General features: G+C 36.8%; 2 protein-coding genes across 3 annotated transcripts; one reads left to right on the top strand and one right to left on the bottom strand.

Moving 5' to 3' along the window:
* Positions 1-6,545: 6,545 nt before the first annotated feature.
* On the top strand, positions 6,546-7,875 carry LOC110755653 (putative aquaporin NIP5-1). The gene is made up of 5 exons (XM_088250660.1): positions 6,546-6,710; positions 6,795-7,214; positions 7,308-7,369; positions 7,497-7,665; positions 7,843-7,875. Exons 1-5 carry the CDS (start codon positions 6,648-6,650, stop codon positions 7,873-7,875), a joined length of 747 nt encoding a protein of 248 aa, XP_088106786.1. The 5' UTR covers positions 6,546-6,647.
* Positions 7,876-8,619: 744 nt separating this feature from the next.
* Positions 8,620-19,361, bottom strand: LOC110755665 (fanconi anemia group D2 protein). 2 transcript variants are annotated; one of them, XR_002526520.2, is made up of 33 exons: positions 18,881-19,361; positions 18,338-18,767; positions 17,918-18,172; positions 17,607-17,819; positions 17,371-17,502; positions 17,155-17,284; positions 17,018-17,064; positions 16,839-16,940; positions 16,588-16,695; positions 16,148-16,290; positions 15,979-16,073; positions 15,781-15,859; positions 15,634-15,685; positions 15,423-15,503; positions 15,087-15,182; positions 14,890-14,993; positions 14,000-14,477; positions 13,336-13,371; positions 13,042-13,243; positions 12,823-12,956; positions 12,464-12,644; positions 12,137-12,366; positions 11,944-12,039; positions 11,409-11,495; positions 11,296-11,328; positions 11,061-11,195; positions 10,857-10,917; positions 10,728-10,783; positions 10,571-10,627; positions 10,335-10,455; positions 9,293-9,686; positions 8,952-8,988; positions 8,620-8,873 (listed from the first exon to the last, which is right to left on the bottom strand). XR_002526520.2 is itself a non-coding variant. In XM_021956902.2 (32 exons), exons 1-31 carry the CDS (start codon positions 19,219-19,221, stop codon positions 9,340-9,342), a joined length of 4,662 nt encoding a protein of 1,553 aa, XP_021812594.2. In that variant the 5' UTR covers positions 19,222-19,361; the 3' UTR covers positions 8,620-8,988; positions 9,293-9,339. The 2 variants fall into 2 exon arrangements, 1 of the variants encoding a protein (XP_021812594.2); XM_021956902.2 differs by having other exon boundaries at positions 8,620-8,988.
* Between the last annotated feature and the right edge of the window lie 9 nt (positions 19,362-19,370).

A 19,370-nucleotide genomic window follows, 5' to 3' on the forward strand; every position in this document is an offset into this window, starting at 1 on the left:
AATGGCAACATCGTTGTCCAGGAGTATTGAGTCAGTTACTGTCACAGGCCCCCGTGCGGAAGCAAAGTAGGGCATCCATACTGGTGCCGCTGCTTGGCCTCGTGTCTGAGTCGGTGGAGCTAGGTTGAGATCCAACGAAAATGGGTAGTTAGAGGCCATTTGATTTCTCACTCTCTTTTCTTCTTTCTTTCTTTTCTCTTTTGTGTGTTTCTGAGTTTGCGTTTTTTTTCACCCTTTCTTATAGACTTAGTCTTTGACAAACCCTAGCCATTACAGCATCTGAGCATTTTCTGAATCTCCAGCATTCCTTGAGTCCCACAACCTTCTCGCCTTCCAACCATACCCAACTCATTTATCACGACGTGTCTTTTCTGAACGAACGCGTTCAGTAAAGTCTTCGCGCCTTTCCATGAGCCCGTAATTTTTGCTTGTGGAGTCTGCGGCGCCTCTACGCGTCAACACGTGTCTCGCCCTGTCAGTTGGTCCCTTACACTGAACCGAGACATCATGACCCATGTTCTCTTAAAAATAAAAAATAATAATAAAAAAACGTGTGGGCTTCGGATTTCATTGTGGGTCGGGTTTTCACCGTTGTTTAGGTTTCAAGGTGGGTTAACTTTCTTTTGGGTTGGGCTTTCAATTGTTTGGGTTTTGGTTTGCGTAAGACTGTCTGTTTAGGGCTTACTGTTTTGTCTGTTTAGGGCTTTCTGTTTCGAGTGTTTTACTGTTTCATTTTTTTTCTTTTGTTTATTTGTTTGTTTGTTTTGTAATTTTTATTTTTGTAATTATTTTATTTGTGTTTTTTTTTTTTTTTTTTTTTGGTGTGGTTTATATTTACTTTAGTACCTTTCATTTCTTATTATGACATTGCTTGTTCCTAATTTTTAAACATTGAGGACAATGTTCATTTCTAGGTTTGGGGGTATTGGAGTTTAGCATGTAAAATTGGTTTTTCCTTAATTTTATTTAATTTTTTTTTTATTTGCTTGTTTTTATTTTTATTTTATTTTGTTAAGTCTTGCTTTTATTTTGATTTTGATTTTATTCACTTTCCGAACACATTTGATGAGATTGTGATAAATGTTTGCATGACTTAAATGAAAATTGAATTTTATTTATTATTTATTTTTTTTCCTTGTAAATTTTTATTGTAAAAAAAAAATATATTTAATTAATTGATTAATTTGGCATCGTTCTAGCATGATATGTTCGAAACCTTCTTTGCACTTGCCATTTGTTTCATAATTCTCCAATTAAAGGATTTGCATGACCCAAAGAATTGTATCAAGCATAAATTAGACTTATATAACCATAAATGTGAGCTTTTGAGCCTTGTGCTTCATTTCATGAGTGTTATACACATACTCTTATTTTCTTGTCATCAAAGTTGTTGTTTGATCTCATTATTCATTGATTTGGTTGAATACTTAAAAGTCATTCATTCTTTTGCAATTCGATTTCATGACATTTAAGAAATGATATTAGGCCCTCTTTGGATCGTTTGTACCTTTCAAGCTAACCTTATGCATGCTTAAGCATGATTTTCCATTGTTAACCATTTTGAGCCTACATGTAAACCTTTTCTTTCATTTACCAATTATATTTCCTCGCCTTAGCCTGAAAAACAAATATTTACCTTTCTAAGGAACTCATGAGCTTTAATTGGGATGTGTTTTTCATACTAAGTTTAGGAATTGGTGTTACATTTTGAAGGAAAAAAAAAAAAATCACACAATTGGTGAAAGAAAAGAGAAAAGTTGTGATTAAGTGGTGGTTGAATGAAATTTCATTTTTGGGTTTCATTTTTGGGCCTTCAAAATAAATTGGTGTTCAAGGAAAGGAGTGAATCAATGTAAATGAAGGTATAAGGAGTTTTGATCATGTAAAAGAAAAATAAATTCTCATTGTGATGATTCGAAGTCTTGTAAACAATTGTTTTATGCTCTTATATTTTGAGTTCCTTGGACTTTGTTTTATCCATACCTTTCATTTCTTACTCACCTTACACCCTTGGCCCCATTACAACCTATGTTAAAGACCTAAATTGATCTTAAATGTCATGTGGTTGAATTGCATTCATTTTTCTACTTTTAAGTGTTTGGCATCCTTCTTGAGATCATATTAATGCAAGTTCTTCATCTTTCTATTTCGAGTTAAGTCTTTATGGTTTAACTCTAATCTCATGTTTATAACTGAGTGTTGCATTATAGCCCTCTTCCGAGTGATTCCTTTGTGAGAGGACAACTTTGGTGAGATTTGAAGTTGAACTTGTGCTTTGTATGATTTTTGAAATTGTGTGAAAACTAAGATTGGGGAATTTGTTGCATTTGGCTATCACACTACCACACTTTGAGCATATTATGTTTTGAACTTTGCCGCTTTGTGAATAATGTTTAAAATTGAGCTTTTATTGTTAAAACTTTTGAGTCATGTGCATGAGTCATTTCTCTTCAGAAAATGTTCTGAAAGATTGTTTTGAGTTCTTTTTATTTTTGTAATTTTTTTGTTTTGTTTTGTTTTGTTTTGTTTTTTTTGTTTTGTTTTTGTTAATGTAATTATTTTATTTTTTGTTTTTGTTTTTTATTTTTTGCTTAAGGACTAACGATCTTTTAAGTTTTCTAATTACCTTGTTTTACAGAGTCAGTAAAACGTTTGTGGGTATCGTATCTGTTAAACCCTCAGGAGACACAACTCCTCCTACTAGGGATGCCTAGAGGTTTAAAGGCTTGTTGCATATGCTCAATGCAATCGAGTTACCTACGAAAGTGGTCTAGTTAACTTCTTGTTTGTTTTTATCTTTGTTTTCCTTTTGTTTTGCTCGAGGACTAGCAAAATCTAGGTTTGGGGGTATTTGATCGGTGCATATTTACATATCATTTTGTACCCTTCTAGCTTATGATTTGGTTATGTTTTTGAGTTAAACTTGTGCTTTTAATCCTTTTTGTGTTTATCTTTCAGTTCATTGAGCTTTAGGTAATAATGAGGGCTTTGGATAGTAAATGATGCAATCCATGCATGTTAGGGCCTAATTTGGATGAATGGATGAAGAGCTTAAAGACAAACTCAATTTTGGCTACAGTCCCCTGCCAGCCCAGTTTCGTAGGTCATATTGCAAGCTTTGTTTCAGCAACCTACATAGCTCGGATGAGGCCACATTCTTCATGAAAGTTGTTCCAATGGGTGTGTAATATAACATATCCAAAATTCAGCCCCATTGGATAAATATGGAGTCTGTTACCTAGCAAACACAGAGCCATGCTCAGGATGGATTTTATCAGCGCGCAAAATGAGTTAGCAATTTGTTTTGGCCTTAACTTCCTCCTCCGACCTTGGATTGGCCCAAATGATATATGGCTGGAAAAAAGACATTCTGAACTTCAAGTTTGAGTGCTTAAAGTCTTAATTTGCTTAAGGGAAGCCCAATTCGTAAGCCCTTGAAGTTGCTGGTCATGCTGACCTCAGGATGAGCTATTATTTCTGGTTGGAAGCTTGGTCATGGTGACATGAAGATGAGCTAGGGCTGCTGGTGGGATTTATTAGTGAAGTGCATCAACCATTTCAGATTTTATAATGGAAGTGTTGTATGCATTAGTGAAGTGCATCAACCATTTCAGATTTTATAAAACAAGTGTTGTATGCATTAGCCATACTTAATTCAGATTTTCAGCTTCCTTAGGCCTATATATAGTGAGGTTTCCCAAGCTTGTAAACACACCCCAAGGGGGGGAGCTCTCAAACACTTCTCTAGAGCTCCCTTCCCTTCTCTCCCTCAAATTCTCTTAGTTTTCCTTTCTAGTTTTCAATTGTTATAATGAGATCTTTGTGCTGAAATTCTCCTTAAGTTTTTCTTAGTTCCACTTTACTTTTCATTATGTAAATTCTTTTCTTTAGTTTCAAGTTTGATTAGTTTCCAAGTTTCAATTATGGTTTTTGTTCTTATTCATTATGCTTATAAGTTAATATGCTAGTTTGAATGATTGATCACCATTTAGGCTTGCATGTTAGCTATCTTGGTTTGAATTAAGAGTAGACACCATGCTTTAATTCGAATTGAACTATGAATAGGAAGAGTATGTATGGACATTCGACAACAGGGATTAGATACATGCTTGGTTGTTTAAATTGTTCTTCTATGCTTAATGGGTTCCTAATGCTTAATTTTAGGTTAGACAACAAATGATCAAATTAGGGAATTAGGAACACAAGGTTATGACCACACACCATGGCTTAACCATACTTTAGCTAGAATCAATCCATTAATCTAATTGAACTTGGGAACTTATTTGCTTGAGTTACTTTCTTATTTTCTTTTTTCCTTCTTCCATGTTCTTTGTTTTTGTTTCTGTTTTGTATAGGGAAAATGAATTGGATCATTCAATCACCAATCCTCGTGGGATCGACCTCGCACTTACATATGCTATACTACCAAACGGCTCGTGCACTTGCGAGTATCACAAGTTGAGGATGCAACTGAATCCATTTTGGTGCAGCTGTATCTACACAACAGTAGCTCAAATAGTTAAGACCATCTATCCTTGTCCAAGGTTTGATTTTCCCCTTATCGCTTGTATCCAAATTTTTTTTAAAAATATTTTGAAAATTAGTTAATTGAGCAATGAACTAGCGTGGTTTATATGATTCAATGTATTGAAATTTTTTTATAAAAAGATTATAGAAACTGTAACTACATAAAAATGATCATTAGATTTTTAGCTAATAAATGTAGTTAGCCCACCCGTTGAAAATTCTTGGTTCCGCAAGAGAGCTCTCTATCTTATAAAAGAACAACATAAGTTAAACAGAACTCGGAATATTAATATATTCACAATATTGTATTTGTCAGAATCTACCTAATGAAATTCAGAGGGAATAACTCTTCGAAAAAAAGATATATATATATATATATATATATATATATATATATAAATGAAAGGGGTGACCTACCTAAAAAAACCCACTATGGACAACCTGATGATAAATTTATTTATTGTAAGAATTAATCCTGAATTGTAATATCCTTGCCTAAAAAAAGAGATTCATGTGCTAAACTGTCATCTGCACCTGCCATGAGTATTGCTGTCAAGTAGATGCTCTCGACGACGGTGCAGGAGAAGCTAGGAACTCTACGGTCCTTTCCTTCCTGCTATGACTATCGTGCATACCCAAAAGCTGCTGCTGTTATTTCGGAATTACAAGTTGATCAAAACATGTGTTGCCTACTCATCACCTGTTCCTGGCTTCCAAGTCACCGGAAATCATGACAATTCTTAGAGGTCCTGCAAAAATTATTAGATTATAGAATTCATCAATAAACAAGTACGAATTAGGATTGAATTGATGATACACTCGATACTTTTAGTATGTTGGAAGTTATTTCTTGTTTAATACCCATATCTAGATTTGATCTCCCAGTTAAATAAAAGATACGGGATCTTAATTAGGTTAGTAATCCAATTAGGATATTACCGGTGGCCTACGATAAATTATTTTATGTGCTAGGGTTTTCTGGATCAATGGTTCCTTGATCGTGAAGTAACTTACAGTATTTGAGCCTATATAAATACAAGGTCCCCTCTTGTAGCCTCACACAACAAAAAGCACAAACAAGACGATTACCCCATCTAGTCTAATATGTAAAGGAGGTGCAAGAAGAGGAAGATCCTTGATTTTTGAGAAGACCGGAGACATTACCGTTGTTCATTGTCATGGCTTCACGAGGTAAGTAATTAGTGTTTTGTTTTATACAAACTATTCTTAGAGCATTTACAATGGGCTCCCTAAATCACCTCCTTAGACAAATTTTAGGGAGGCATTGTAAAAATGCAACTCCAACCATGCTTCCTATCCACCTCCTAAAATAGGGAGTCCTCTAGGAGCTCCTAAATCTGAGAAGAGAAAAAGGACTCCTAGTAGCTCCCTATAATTTAATGTTGCCTTATTTAATGAGTTAACTATTTTTATTTTATTTTTTAATAGAGATGGACCAATCAAAACATAGTTATAGCATTTATGACTTTCCAAATTATGGAGTATAGTTGGAGTTGAAATTTTTTAGAGAGCTCCTAAAATAGCTTTATTATATTTTTAGCTAAATTTTAGCGAAGAAATAGAGAGCATCATTGTGGATGCTCTTAAGGTTAACTAATGACACAAGCACATTTACAAAGGTTATAACTACGATGTCGTCCTTCAGTTGTGTTTAATGAAACGCGGTGTTTCACTAAAGTTGTTTTCTAAAAGCCAAACTCTGCCGCTTTGGTGAAACAAAATTGCCCTTGCCCAACCTACCCCTTTAACACCAAACCTTTACCTACGGTGATAAAATAAAATAAAAACTTACTTACAGCCCAACCAGTGAAAACCGAAATGTTGCTGGCTTGACCAATTTTATTAAAACCAACTCGTTACCCACTGTCGCCTATATATATGCATAATTCTACAAACCTTCCCCAGCTTATTCCTTCTTCTTTATCAAGCCAATCTACACAAAAAACAGTTTCAACATTGATTATTTTTATTATAAATAGGAAGGCTTACGTCTCGCGTTGCAAGATATGAAACGTCTTGCCTCAATGCCTCGCCTTTTTAAACCTTGATATAAATAACCCAACTGGTATTTCTACTTCTTCCTTCATTCTTCTTCCTTAATGCCAGGAGGAACCAAATGCCCTTCGAGCTGCCATGCTCCCATTGTCACTCTTCTCCAGAAGGTACATATCTCTAAACACACCAAATTAGTTTTTTCTCTAATTAATTATTACTAATTAATCACTAATAGCAAGCATCGTTTACAGCTCGGAGCGGAGTTTGTGGGGACCTTCATCTTGGTGTTTTCAGCAACAGCGGGACCTATTGTGAACCAGAAGTACCACAATGCAGAGACACTGCTAGGCAATGCGGCATGTTCAGGCCTAGCAGTGATAGCCGTGATTTTTTCCACGGGCCACATCTCCGGAGCACACTTAAACCCATCGGTCACCATTGCCTTCGCAGCATTTCGACACTTCCCGTGGTTTCAAGTTCCCCTCTACATAACAGCGCAGGTTTCGGCATCCATTTCTGCAAGTTTTGCTCTCAAGGGTGTCTTCCATCCCTTCATGTCTGGTGGAGTTACAGTTCCTTCTGTGAACCATGGCCAAGCTTTTGCACTCGAGTTCATCGTCACTTTCATTCTCATGTTTACTATCACTGCCGTTGCCACTGATACCCGTGCGGTATAAATATGTGTGTATATATATATATATATTCCTAATTTTCTTAATTCAGTGTTCACAAGATTAGGGTTTGATGCATGTGTCTCTATACAGGTAGGGGAGATGGCAGGTGTGGCAATTGGTGCTACAGTTTTGGTCAACATCCTTGTGGCAGGGTGAGCACCCTTTATTCTTGTTTTCTTCTCTTCTTTTTTTCTGCTGCAGAAATAGCATGCATAGAAAATAAAATTTACGTTATTTAAACTTAGTTTATGTAAACAAAATTATATATTTATATGGCAGGCCAACAACTGGGGGTTCAATGAATCCTATCCGGACTTTGGGTCCGGCCGTTGCTGCTGGAAACTATAGGGGATTGTGGATCTACTTGGTTGCACCCACACTTGGTGCCTTAGCTGGAGCTGCTGCCTACACAACTGTGAAGCTCCCAGACAATACACATTCAAACCAGGTTAGGGGCCTATTAGTCCAAACCAGTCTATGGATTCATGACTCCTCTAATCGTGACGATAATTCAAACTAAGACTTGATCGTGCTTTATAAATTCATATCATTATCAAAGGATTAGCAGCTAAACTTAGTTTCACTGACTCTTTGATGATTAAGGTTTATGGTAATTTTCTTACAGGTCGCAGAGGAGCCTGTCGATCCTAATCCCTGAACAGCCGCTGAGTCTATATTTAGTTTTGTATGGTATCAAATGTAGGTTATAGTAATTGAAGAACGGAGAGCTCTACCCTTTTTTTTTTGTCAAGGGAGAGATCTCCATGTTATCAAAAACAACAAAAACAAAAAGAGAGCTCGGAAGGGCCCCTTCGTTTACATTTTTAGGAGCCCATTTTCGTTTTACGTTTCCATTTTTCACTAGATACGCATTCAGCAACTCATATTGCAAAACATGGAAGTTTGTTTTTGGAAAACGAATCTGAAGCCGTGTACAAAATTAGAAAACAACAAATTATCGTTCAGAGTGTTTTCAGGGAGGCAAACACGGATTCAATTTTTAACGCTTTGGTGCTCTCTTCAGAGAATGAGGGATAATCTAATGCATGTATGAGATAAGGATAATCAATTTAACCATTCCATTTTATTTTTTTATAAAATACTAACTCTAATTTTAAAAAAAAATTGGTTTATTAATAACTCTAATATACAATTTAATTTAAATTATTTTCACATTATTTACCAAACACATTTTCACTGTTTTTGTTCTCATGAATTGTTTTTCAGTTAACCTAATGGAAGCATTCTCAAATCTTGAAAATACAAGTTTGTTTTCTCATTTTTGTTTTATGAAAATGTTTTATGAAAACAGTTTCAGAAAACATTACCAAACGGATATATTCACAATTTTATCTTTGTCGGATTCTACCTAATGAATTGCAGAGAAATGATTGGAAAAATATATATATATTCAAAATGAAAGGGGTGTGAGTAGTAATAGTGCACCTAACTCATTATGGACAACCTGATGATAAAATTATTTATTTTAAGAGCTAATCCTGAATTGTAATATCCCTTACCTTAAAAAAAAGAGATTCATGACAGACCAGGATCAAGCTAAACATCTACACCTGCCATAAGCATTGCTGTAAATGGATGCTCTGGACAGTGCAGGAAAAGCTAGGAACTGTACAGTCATTTCCTGCTATGACTATTCTGCATATCCAAAAGCTACTGCTATTAATTCGGAACTACAAGTTTATCAACATGTATTTGCCCACTCATCATATGTACCTGTCTTCCACAATCACCAGGACAATTCTTTGAGGGCCTGCAAAAATTAGATTATAGAATTCATCAATAAGCAAGTATGAAATCTAAGCTAATTACTATTGAACTGATGATACAGTTATTCCTATGTTCAACATGCAAAGTTATAATTGTAATTTAAAAGGGGAGAGAGAGAGAGAGGCAAAAGGTTGTTATCTTATCTTGAGTGCTTGACGATATAGCGATATAGCACACATCAAAATTTTACCATACTAGATGCAGAGAGCAAAATGAAATGTACTCAATAGAATTGCACGTTTTACTTCATTGCAGCATGCCAGACTACTCAAATTATTAAGACTCACACAAGGTTGGCTCCAGTCAATATGCGTAAAGTTCCCAAGTGCATTTCTCATTCTGTTTCTCTGTCCTCTTCACTAGCAACACTAACAGGTGGATAATCATCAGCAGCTTCGGCTAGCTCTTCATCAGAAGCTTCGGCTGGCTCTTCATCAGCAGCTTCGGCTTGCTCTTCAGCAGCAGCTTTGGCTTGCTCTTCATCAGAAGCTTCGGCTGGCTCTTCATCAGCAGCTTTGGCTGGCTCTTCACCACCAGCTTTGGCTGGCTCCTCATCAGCAGCTTCGGCTGGCTCTTCATCAGCAGCTTCGGCTGGCTCTTCATCAACTTGGTCATCTTCAGAATCCACATACACTTGGGAACTCACCACCTGACCTTTCAAGTCTTTATGCTTCAGGTTGCCTGTTGGAGCAGTAATGAATGATAAATAAGAAACATCAACTTGGATAATGATACAACCTGAATGATTAACATGTGATGAGATCTGAGCATAAACACGCCACATAGAAAAGGGAAATTTGAAGGTTTAAGTGAAAGTGATATACTGTCTACGTGAAAGAATTAAAGATGTATCACATGATCAGCAAGCATCTAACAGGAAAAAAGACCTTCGGCAAAGCTCAGAGGCAACAACAAAGTATCCATGTAAACAAGCGCAATTAGTTGTGAGGTTCAATTTAGTTTTGTTTGAGGTCATTTTAATTCTAAGGTTAAGTAAGACATCAACTGAGGAATAATCAAATTCAAGTTAGTTGGTAATTCATTCTGTATCCTCTTCTTATTCATTCTCTGTCAGCACAAATGATACAGAATTCAGGGAATATTCAGAAAAAAAATCAACATGGAATTTGGATGGAGATTGAAAAAATGCACTTAGCGTGGGAAGAAATTGAATACTAGCGATGATGATGTGATACATTAACATTATCTAGGATATTTCTGACCAATACAAATAATGATGCTATAGATTACTAGAATACTATAACATAGTTCAATGTTGAAAGACATGTTCAGGTACCCTCCAACAAGAAAACAACAATTCATACATACCCATCCAGAAAGAAGACCCATTTGATGTTGTATGGAGAAGAGCTTTCACACAGAATAAAAAGCGTTCCATAGATCTCTTTGTAGCAGGAATTTTTCTGGTTATACTTGTTTGTCTCAAGCTCTTCCACAATAAATAAATAAATAAAAAGTTATCATATGATAACGACACTCAAAGGGTGAAGATCATTTAGTCCAAAAAGCACAAAGCTAAATAAAAATTGAAATTTAAGATTTACCTTTGCTTCAGAACATAGGGTCTGTATTGTTCTTGTGGCCTTTTGAAGCTCTAAAACCTAATTCATTACACAAGGATAACATTTGCTTCTTGATAAATTGAGGATAAAACTTGACTCCAATCTTTAGGATGTATGTATTTGCTTCAACAAATCTTACCAAGTGGATTATATGCTCATTGTGAACTTGAAAGTGGGACTCTAAGAAGTCAAAAACTGGAAAACATTATGAGATCAGTGCCTCAGACATTTGCCATTTAGATCATACTTTTGAGTATCACGAATATACCTTTCAGGAAGGAATCAACAAACTTCCCTCCATAACCAACAGCCATGGCATGCAGAGTCACCTGAACCACGATATTGACATGTCAACAGTATCTTGCGCAGATGGCATTTGATCATTATAAAAACAGCCCTAAAACAAAATGAGAAAATCCAGAACAAAAAAGAAATTTAGTTGAGAGAACTCCACAGAGTACTGTTTATTTACCTTGGCACAAGTTTTACAAAGGTTAACTAATGACACAACCACATTTACAGACTGTTGCAGCTTGCTTAGAAGTTTTTCAATAGTTTCAGGTTGAGCACGAGTACTGGTTTTCTTTAGGAGAACAGCTTCCTTGACCTAAGAGAGGAATAAACACGAGTCATTCTTTGACCAAATGGATTTCCACTAGAACATTGATGGTGTTTGTACAAGTTGCAAAAATAAATCTACAGCTCACCAATTTGTTAAGAACAGCAAGATTCTCTTCATGCTGCACATAAGACCACCTTGTGTAAACAACCTTGACAAGAGAATATCATTAAACTTAATGAAAGGAAACGCAAGTCTTACCAGTATCTTGTACCACACAACAAATGTTCCAGAACTTAGAGATGGGAAACCATGATGATCATCTTCTCCAATTCGTTCGCATAAAGCCTAATACAGAAATAGAAAGTTGACATATATTAAGGACTGGTTTGAAATAATATTAAGGCCCATATTTTTAATAGGGATTTCTGAAATCCATTCTCAAGACCCTAATATAGGGTACTCCATTGGTGATCTGGGTGAGGGAACAAGTTTCCAATTTCATTTCTTGGTATTGAGATGACATATTGATAATCAAAGAAAATCCATTAAATTCTACAACTTATTTTCAGATAAGAAAAGGTAAATTCACGGTGGACAAGCTGTCCACTAATTAACGAAATTGACCCAAAACTGGCTATCATACAGTGTGATTCTGTTATATTTATACAACCAAAACTGACTTTTAAAGAAAAGCTCCCAAATCCACAAAAGCTAGAAAAAAAATAAGGAAAAATATCATATACCAAAACTCTAAAGAAACCGAGGCTGCATAACAAAAATAAAATTCAGGCACCTGAGGCAAAATAGAGCAGGCTAGCTTATCCAGCAGGTCAGAAGTTGAGTTGCTACTGTCCAGGTAGATGCGCAATATTCTCTGTACTGTTTCTCCCTAAAAACATTACAAAATTCAACAGTGATACATGCATGCATCAAATCATTTTGAAAATTCATGCAAAAAATAAGAGCTAGAAACATAGATCGCTCACTTTTCTCTTCCAACCATTCTCAAGATTTTCATTATTCCAACTATGCCTTAAAATATTCTGAGCAGAAATACCAAGTTTTCTGCGCAAAGTTGGAAGAGCTTCCTGGATAAATTCTGAGTGCGCGTTTTTACTATTTCCCTCCAACTTACTGATGAATTTCTGGATTGAGGTTACAACCGATTCTAGAGTAAAAAGTGATTCTGAAGCCAGCATAAAGGAGAAAGAGCATGCTGCAGGGACCATGCAGTTACTAAAGAGGTTAATTAAAAGAGTGACAACCAATGAGCACCCTAGAACACCATCAGGAAACAGGATATATTTATGTACCTATGTCCAAGACACCTTCAAAAAATGCATAAGCACCCAAATATAAATACTCTGTAGTCCCAGGAGAAAGGTTAGGTTGTATGTCTGCCATTAAGCTATCTGGAATCTCTGTAGGCTGGAATGCTTCTAGCAGACATGAGAGAGCTGACTTGTCTGTCTGAATACCAGGAAGGTTTAATATCTGCACTTAAAAATCAAATAAGAAGATTTAGTAAATTTTCTTTTCAAAATTAAAAGTTGTGTATAGATAATAATTTAGATAGGATATCAGCTAGGCTCGGAGATCACACACACACATGCAGAGAGAGAGAGAGGATGCTATTTCATGGAGTAAATAAGTAAAGGTAGTTGATGTTCACCGCACTGAAGCAATGAAGCACTTCTTTGAATACTGAAGTAGAAACTGCAGATTTTGAAAGTACAAGATTGGGAATATTTGGATTTCCGGCAAAAGTAGATTGAATATTCCAATGTTCTTCGCAAGTTTCATTCCCTGCAGAGTGATTGTTGTAAGATTAAAAGAATATAGTGGCATTCCTCTAGTGTTTACCCACCAAAATTGGACTTCACTATCTTACCTTCCTTAAGTAACAAAACTGCACTATCAAAATGCCTCTTAATACTTGGAAAGAGTGGTTTAATTTTGCTCAAAAATCCATCTACCGTCAACCTGGTGAACCCAACTGGAGCACTCAAGCATCTACCCCACAATTGTTTTCCAGGAGTGAAGAAATCCAGCTTGTAGTGAAGATCACGCAGAAGGTACAGATATAGGGGTAACTAACACCCACAAAAAAGACATAAGTTTTGCAAGTTTATAACTTCGTTTATGATATAAATTAAAAGATAACTAAGTCTTGAAAGCTGGGTACCTCAGCAGCAGCATCGATACAGCAGGAGGCTTCACTCTGCATTTCAAAAGACATAGTAAAAAATCCATAATTCTTCTATCCAAAATTCTATATACACTGCACATCTTGTAAACAAGATCAAGAAATGCTTGGTACACTGTTGGTATGTGTTCATGCCTAACAGACTCTCATTTGAGTCAACATATAGCAAGACGAATTAGTCCAAAATTAAACAACTTTGGTACTAATACTTTTCTGTCAAACTAGTAAACATATTCATTCTGCCTGCATTTTAAGAATAAGAAACTTGAAATAACTTTGGATTATAAGCACCCCAATGTTTATGACTAACTCATTAGCCCTACTAACCCAAAGCGCAGACTCCAAATCAATATAAGATGCAAGCTGACAGCCTCTTGCCAAAATCTCATTAAAAAGAAGTCCTTGAACTAAGAGTGGCCGCATTCAGAAAACAAGTAACAGATTTATGATTTCTGTTCGGTCATCAGACCAGTGCATTGAGCTCTGTAAATCACCTTCACAAATATCGAACATTGAACTTAATAAATGCAAGTTTATTCCATAATTCAGTGGCCTAAAAATGTGGATTCATTCATAAATTAATCTCAATCAATCTGATAAGAACACCTACTTACAGGCTAAACCCCATAAAGAGTAAATTTACCTTTGAAAATGTCAAAATGGCATAACAATGAACTAGGAGGGGTCTGAAATTAATCCTCTGAGCTTCGATAGCCTTGCCAACCGCAGAAATTTCTATAGAGGACGCCTCATCAGAGTCATGGGAATTTTTCTCTGATGACTCATATGACCTTCCCTTTGTAGATAAACCAGAAGAATCCTCATTTGGCACATCTTGGCCGGGTAGAACTCCCGCTTTCTCTAAGACATCCAATAATGTAGGCTGCCGGAGCTTCCGGTTGGTATCTGATGTTGTTTCCTTTGAGGTCTTTTTATTTGTCCTTGTGCCACTTGGAGAGGTTTCCTCATGTTTTTTCTTATGGTCAAGTTTCTTTTCAAAGTGCCCCATACGGTGAGGTTGGTTTAACGCAGAAGAACGGTAGACATCCACATAAGGATGAAGTTCAGGAAGAGATAGAGAGTACCTCCCAATGCAATTGTTTAACAAGCTTTCCAAAAATCTGCATTGTTAGATTGTCCCCATCAGTACTCAAGGATCAAAAGGTCATAACAAATATGCTAATCTGAATACAACATTTAAGGCGGGTATAATCAATTGTTTCTGACCACTAAAACACTTTCCCACAATCCAGCCAATCAGCTAGGCTTTAGGGTATAAGGCTGACCTCTGTTAGGACAAAAAAGGTAACCCCCTAAGAAATCTCATGATGCGTGTAGGATTCAGTGCCCCTCATATTTTCCTTACACTATCCAAGTATTTGTAATCATGCCCCTTTCCCTCGATTTGCCCTCATTTACTTCAAAATAGCATTCTAATTTTAAAACTTTAAAAACAAATTATTTACTACACCAGAAAGCTGATTTACAAATTTTGCAAATGTTGTCAATGGATTAAGAACGCAAATAACGTACAGAAGGTTCCTCAAACGCTTCAATAGCTTGGAAATTATATCCTCCTTTGTAGCCTGGCTTGTAAATTCAAATATCCCAGTAACTTGTGTACAGAAGGCATTGAGCTGCGCATTGCATAAAATTAGTAAGAAACCACAATTCACATATAAAGAACCACTTCAAAATGAAGGCAATATATTTTAAGCTTCTTCACTTACTAGCTCCCGTATCCAATTGGCAGCATAATATAGAGAGGCACACAAAATCTGTTTCTGCTTCCCTGTCAGAGACTTCCACTCAGATCCAAAGAAATACTGGTAATGCACAAATCAAACACATTTCAGCACAGGTCAATGCCACCAACACTGACAGACTACAGAAATTAGAGAGTCTAGATCAACTAAAAATATTATTTTCATTCTCAAACAACTGTGTGACTTCATCAAGGATACTTTTCTCCCAAATTTAAAATGTGGAATTTCAGCTTTCAACTTTAAATTATAAGCCAAAGTCTTGCAAGGATGCTGTTGGGAAAAGGATTTTAGTGCCCTGACCTTGGAAGAAGGCAGGTGCAAAGGGCAGCCAAGTAGTGCATCAATTCCACCAAGGGATCCTTGATTCGTCAGCCTTTCAATCTGAGAATTGACAAAAAATTCCAAAATTTTATCACAAAACTCATAACTTGATCAGTTAGAAACACCATAGAACTCTATATATATATGAAATATAGTAAAATTTCTATTTTTATTTTAACAGTACACTTACTGCAGATAATAAAAGGAAGTTAGCAGGAAGAACTTGTAAAGAAGAAGCAGACCTGCACACACATTCCAACTTCAGCATCACAGACATCAAGGGAGAAAAAAAAACACTTCTATACAAGAATAATATACTGTATGGCCAACACATTACTGCGATGAAGAGGAAGCTAATGGCAAAATGTTTAGACATATTGGTGATATATCACCATCCAAGTTCATCCACAGCTCCCCTACAAAGGGAAAAAGAACGTAAAATTTAATCCATACTCAATTAATTGCTTATACAACACAACCTCAGTTATCATCAGGACAAGAAAAAAAGAAAGTAGTATTGCATCCCACAAATCACCTTCTAAACCACAATATGAGTCCTTAACAGCCAAATTCCCACCATCAAGATCAGACAGAAACAGAGGTTCAAACTCTCCTACATGTTTCCCAATCCTGCAATATGCAGATTAGTCTTTCCCAAATAAAGAACAACCACTTGTAACCTTAGCAAATTAAAATCAACTGACCATTCCATAACTGTTGGATGAAGTGTTTTATAATCCACCATTTCAGTCAGTTCGTCATAAAACATGATCAAAGGTAAGGGCAACTGTTTGCAAGAGTCCAAAGCTATTTTCAAGAGTTCCAAAGCCTCGTCACAATTTGATTTCTGTAGAATGATGCTCAAGAATGGTGAATACATCCCTCAATAAAGAGTTTGGAAACTGAAAAATAAAACCTAAAATTGAAGTTGATTTTATGGACGACACAAAATAACATAAGTAAAATCTGCCAGACACATCTAAATATACTTTGCAAGTCTCTATATTGTCTATGTTTCCTCTAATTATCAAAAGAAATTTATAAAATATTACTATCATAGACAAGGCCAGTAACAAATTCATCATACTACCATCATGTGCCCCTAACTATGGAAGAGTAAAACTGATATGCTGCTGGGTCATACTTGAGATGAGGATGAACAGGTAACATCAGTTGCATCTCCTAGACAGGAAACCATCTTCAGAATTCCGACAAGGCCCATCTTCTTGTAATTCAGTTCTGGATGACTGACCTGCGAAACAGAAGGATGAAATAGATCAATTTGCATTACCAGAAACTGTAAAAGTGACCATATTAAAAATGTGCAGTTCAATGTATTCAATCAAAAAGTTTACATTTAAGTGATCTAAGTGAAAAGAAATCAAGTATTGGCACCTGCTTCCGTACTATCATCAAAAGTTCATTAGCAAAGGAAGAACCATATGAATCTGCACTAGACCGAGCCAAAAGTGCCAGATGGCCAAAAATCTCGTAGACCTGCACCATGTAAAAACCAGTGAAATTGTGATTTAACACTTTTGTGCCAAGAGAAATAACAAAACGTAGCATCCTACCTTGTGCAAATTTTCAACGCTAAATCCCTCTAAGTAATCAAGGATACCTGAATTTATGGAACAAATAACTAAGCATGCATTTCTTGGAAAATAATTACTCCAGACAAATCAATATGAAGAATAGATTAATATCATACCATTAATATGAGAAGAAAGAGGAATTAATTGCTGTGAATATTTGGAGGCCAGCAAAGCCATTGTCTCTAAAGCAGAACTGACTTCAAAACCCACACTTGAGCCCACATGGGTAACCAGCGAACCAAGAACCTAAACAAAAGCCACAGCTAGTAGTCCCACAGTACATCCTTTTTCTAATTATCAAATAACCAACAAAGAACATATAGGCCACTTACTTCCTGTCTTGAATAAGTATCAGCAAACTCCTCAAAGAGACAAACATACATATGGATGCCAAACTCCCGGGCTTTTGGCTCTTTGCAAGCCAACAGGTACTCAGACAGAGAAATGAAAGATAGAAAGTAATCCTAATAACAAATCAAAAAGAAGGTTCAAATAAGGCTACGGAAATACATCACTTAATTTCGAAATAAGACTGGATTCCATGATATCAGATCATGGTCAAAGATACCTGTACCAGCTCCTTTTGTCCATGAATGCATTGATCAAACATAGCTTCCTGAATGCAATCTTCAATAATCTTCTTCTTGAATACCTTTTCAATGCTCCTTTGCAGGGATTCACCATTCATGTATATCAGCATTAGTAGCCATATATCAATGACTTTGTGATCCTGAGGTTTCTCAAGACTGTTTAACTCTTTCAAAATCTCCTGACATAGTATCTACATAGCACATAAAAAAGCAAATTAATAATTTTAAGGGAAATTCGAAATTTGAGAGAAGTACAAATGTTTCAAGAAACAAATAGCTGAAGACATACATTCTTAAATCGAAGACTTGATCTCAACGCATCAAGAATTGAAGCCTCTGTGTTGTCCACACGCGACTTCCCTTTGAGTTTACTCTTTTCTGATGTACGATAATTTGAAACTCCAACAAATTTTAACTGCTGACGGATCTGTGAGATTATTCTCCGTGCATTTGACAGTGTCGCTGAAAGCAGTAAAAACCTAAGCAGATGAGGCATGTGCTCCGCATCGATTGTTCTGATGCATGACAATGCTATGGTGATTACCTTCAAATTCAAGGGAAATTTAAAGTCAGGTGCAGCTCGAATTCGCAAACTAAACATGTGCAGTAGGCTTAGTTAAGTGAAGTTACTTGTTTTGTCATGTCCTAACAAATTTGAGATTCCAATTTTTCTCAGCAACCAAACAGATATTAAAGCGTAATGTGAAACCTGCTCTTGCAACAGAGGATCCAAATAAAGATTCGAAAAGGAGTCAAGCACAGGCACAACAACAGCTGAGTCTTCCTGGAGCAATTTCTCAAGAGATTGAACCACAGTCTGGTTATTCTGATCTCCGATGATCTCCGGCAACGATCCGATGATCTCTTTCTTCAAATGCAGCGGGCAAATCGAAAGAACCAGCATCAATTTCTCGGCCAAGGCATTCGGATCCACAATGAAATCGAGCCACCGGAAGTGATTGATGATAAGCCTAGCGATGTCGTCTTCAAGAGACAGCGATGGACCGGAATGTTCCGGATATACATGGAAATACTCTGGAAGCTTCTCGAGAAGCATGTTCTGAATCTGTAATTGGATGGAGGGGACCAGCAGTAGGTGCCGGACTAAGCTCTCGCTTCTGCCGGAGGCGGTGAGAATCCTGAAAATGTAGGAACAATGCTCTCTTAGATTTTCTCGGCAGCCAAACAGGAAATGCGATAAAATTATATAGAAAACTAGAAGCAATTAGAGAGTGTAGAGGAAGCTACTGACCTGCGGAGGTTTTTGGAGGAGTTGATGTAGGTGGAGAGACCGGAGAGGAAATCGGAGAGAAGAGCAGGGGCATTTTCGGAAGAGGAGAAAGTGCGGTGGAGGTGGCGGCGGAGCTTGTGTGGGTCCGAAGGGAGGCACGGTGGGCCCGAGTGGTTGAGTAGGGTGCAGCCAGCGTCGGCGAGTATAGACGCCATTTTGTCGATGGCTGGGGTCTCGACGACGTCGTTTGGGGTCGGATTGGTGGTGGAGGGTTTGGAAGATTTGGGGGGAGGCAAAGGAGGGACGAAAGAAGAGGAGGCCGGTCGCTTGCGTGAAGGGATTTGCTGGTGGAGGAACACCATCCTGTTTGGCTCGTTTACGACGTCGTTTGCTAGTGCGGTTGTGATCTCTGCGTCTGTGCTGGAGGGAGACTGAGAGACGGAGAAAGACGAGGGCAGAAAAGGCGCCAAATTTTGGTGAATGTGGCGGTTGGGGTTTCGAAATTAAACTT

The sequence above is a fragment of the Prunus avium genome, chromosome 3 (assembly GCF_965620075.1).
Source record: "Prunus avium chromosome 3, drPruAviu1.hap1.1, whole genome shotgun sequence".
Classification (NCBI taxonomy): Eukaryota; Viridiplantae; Streptophyta; class Magnoliopsida; order Rosales; family Rosaceae; genus Prunus; species Prunus avium.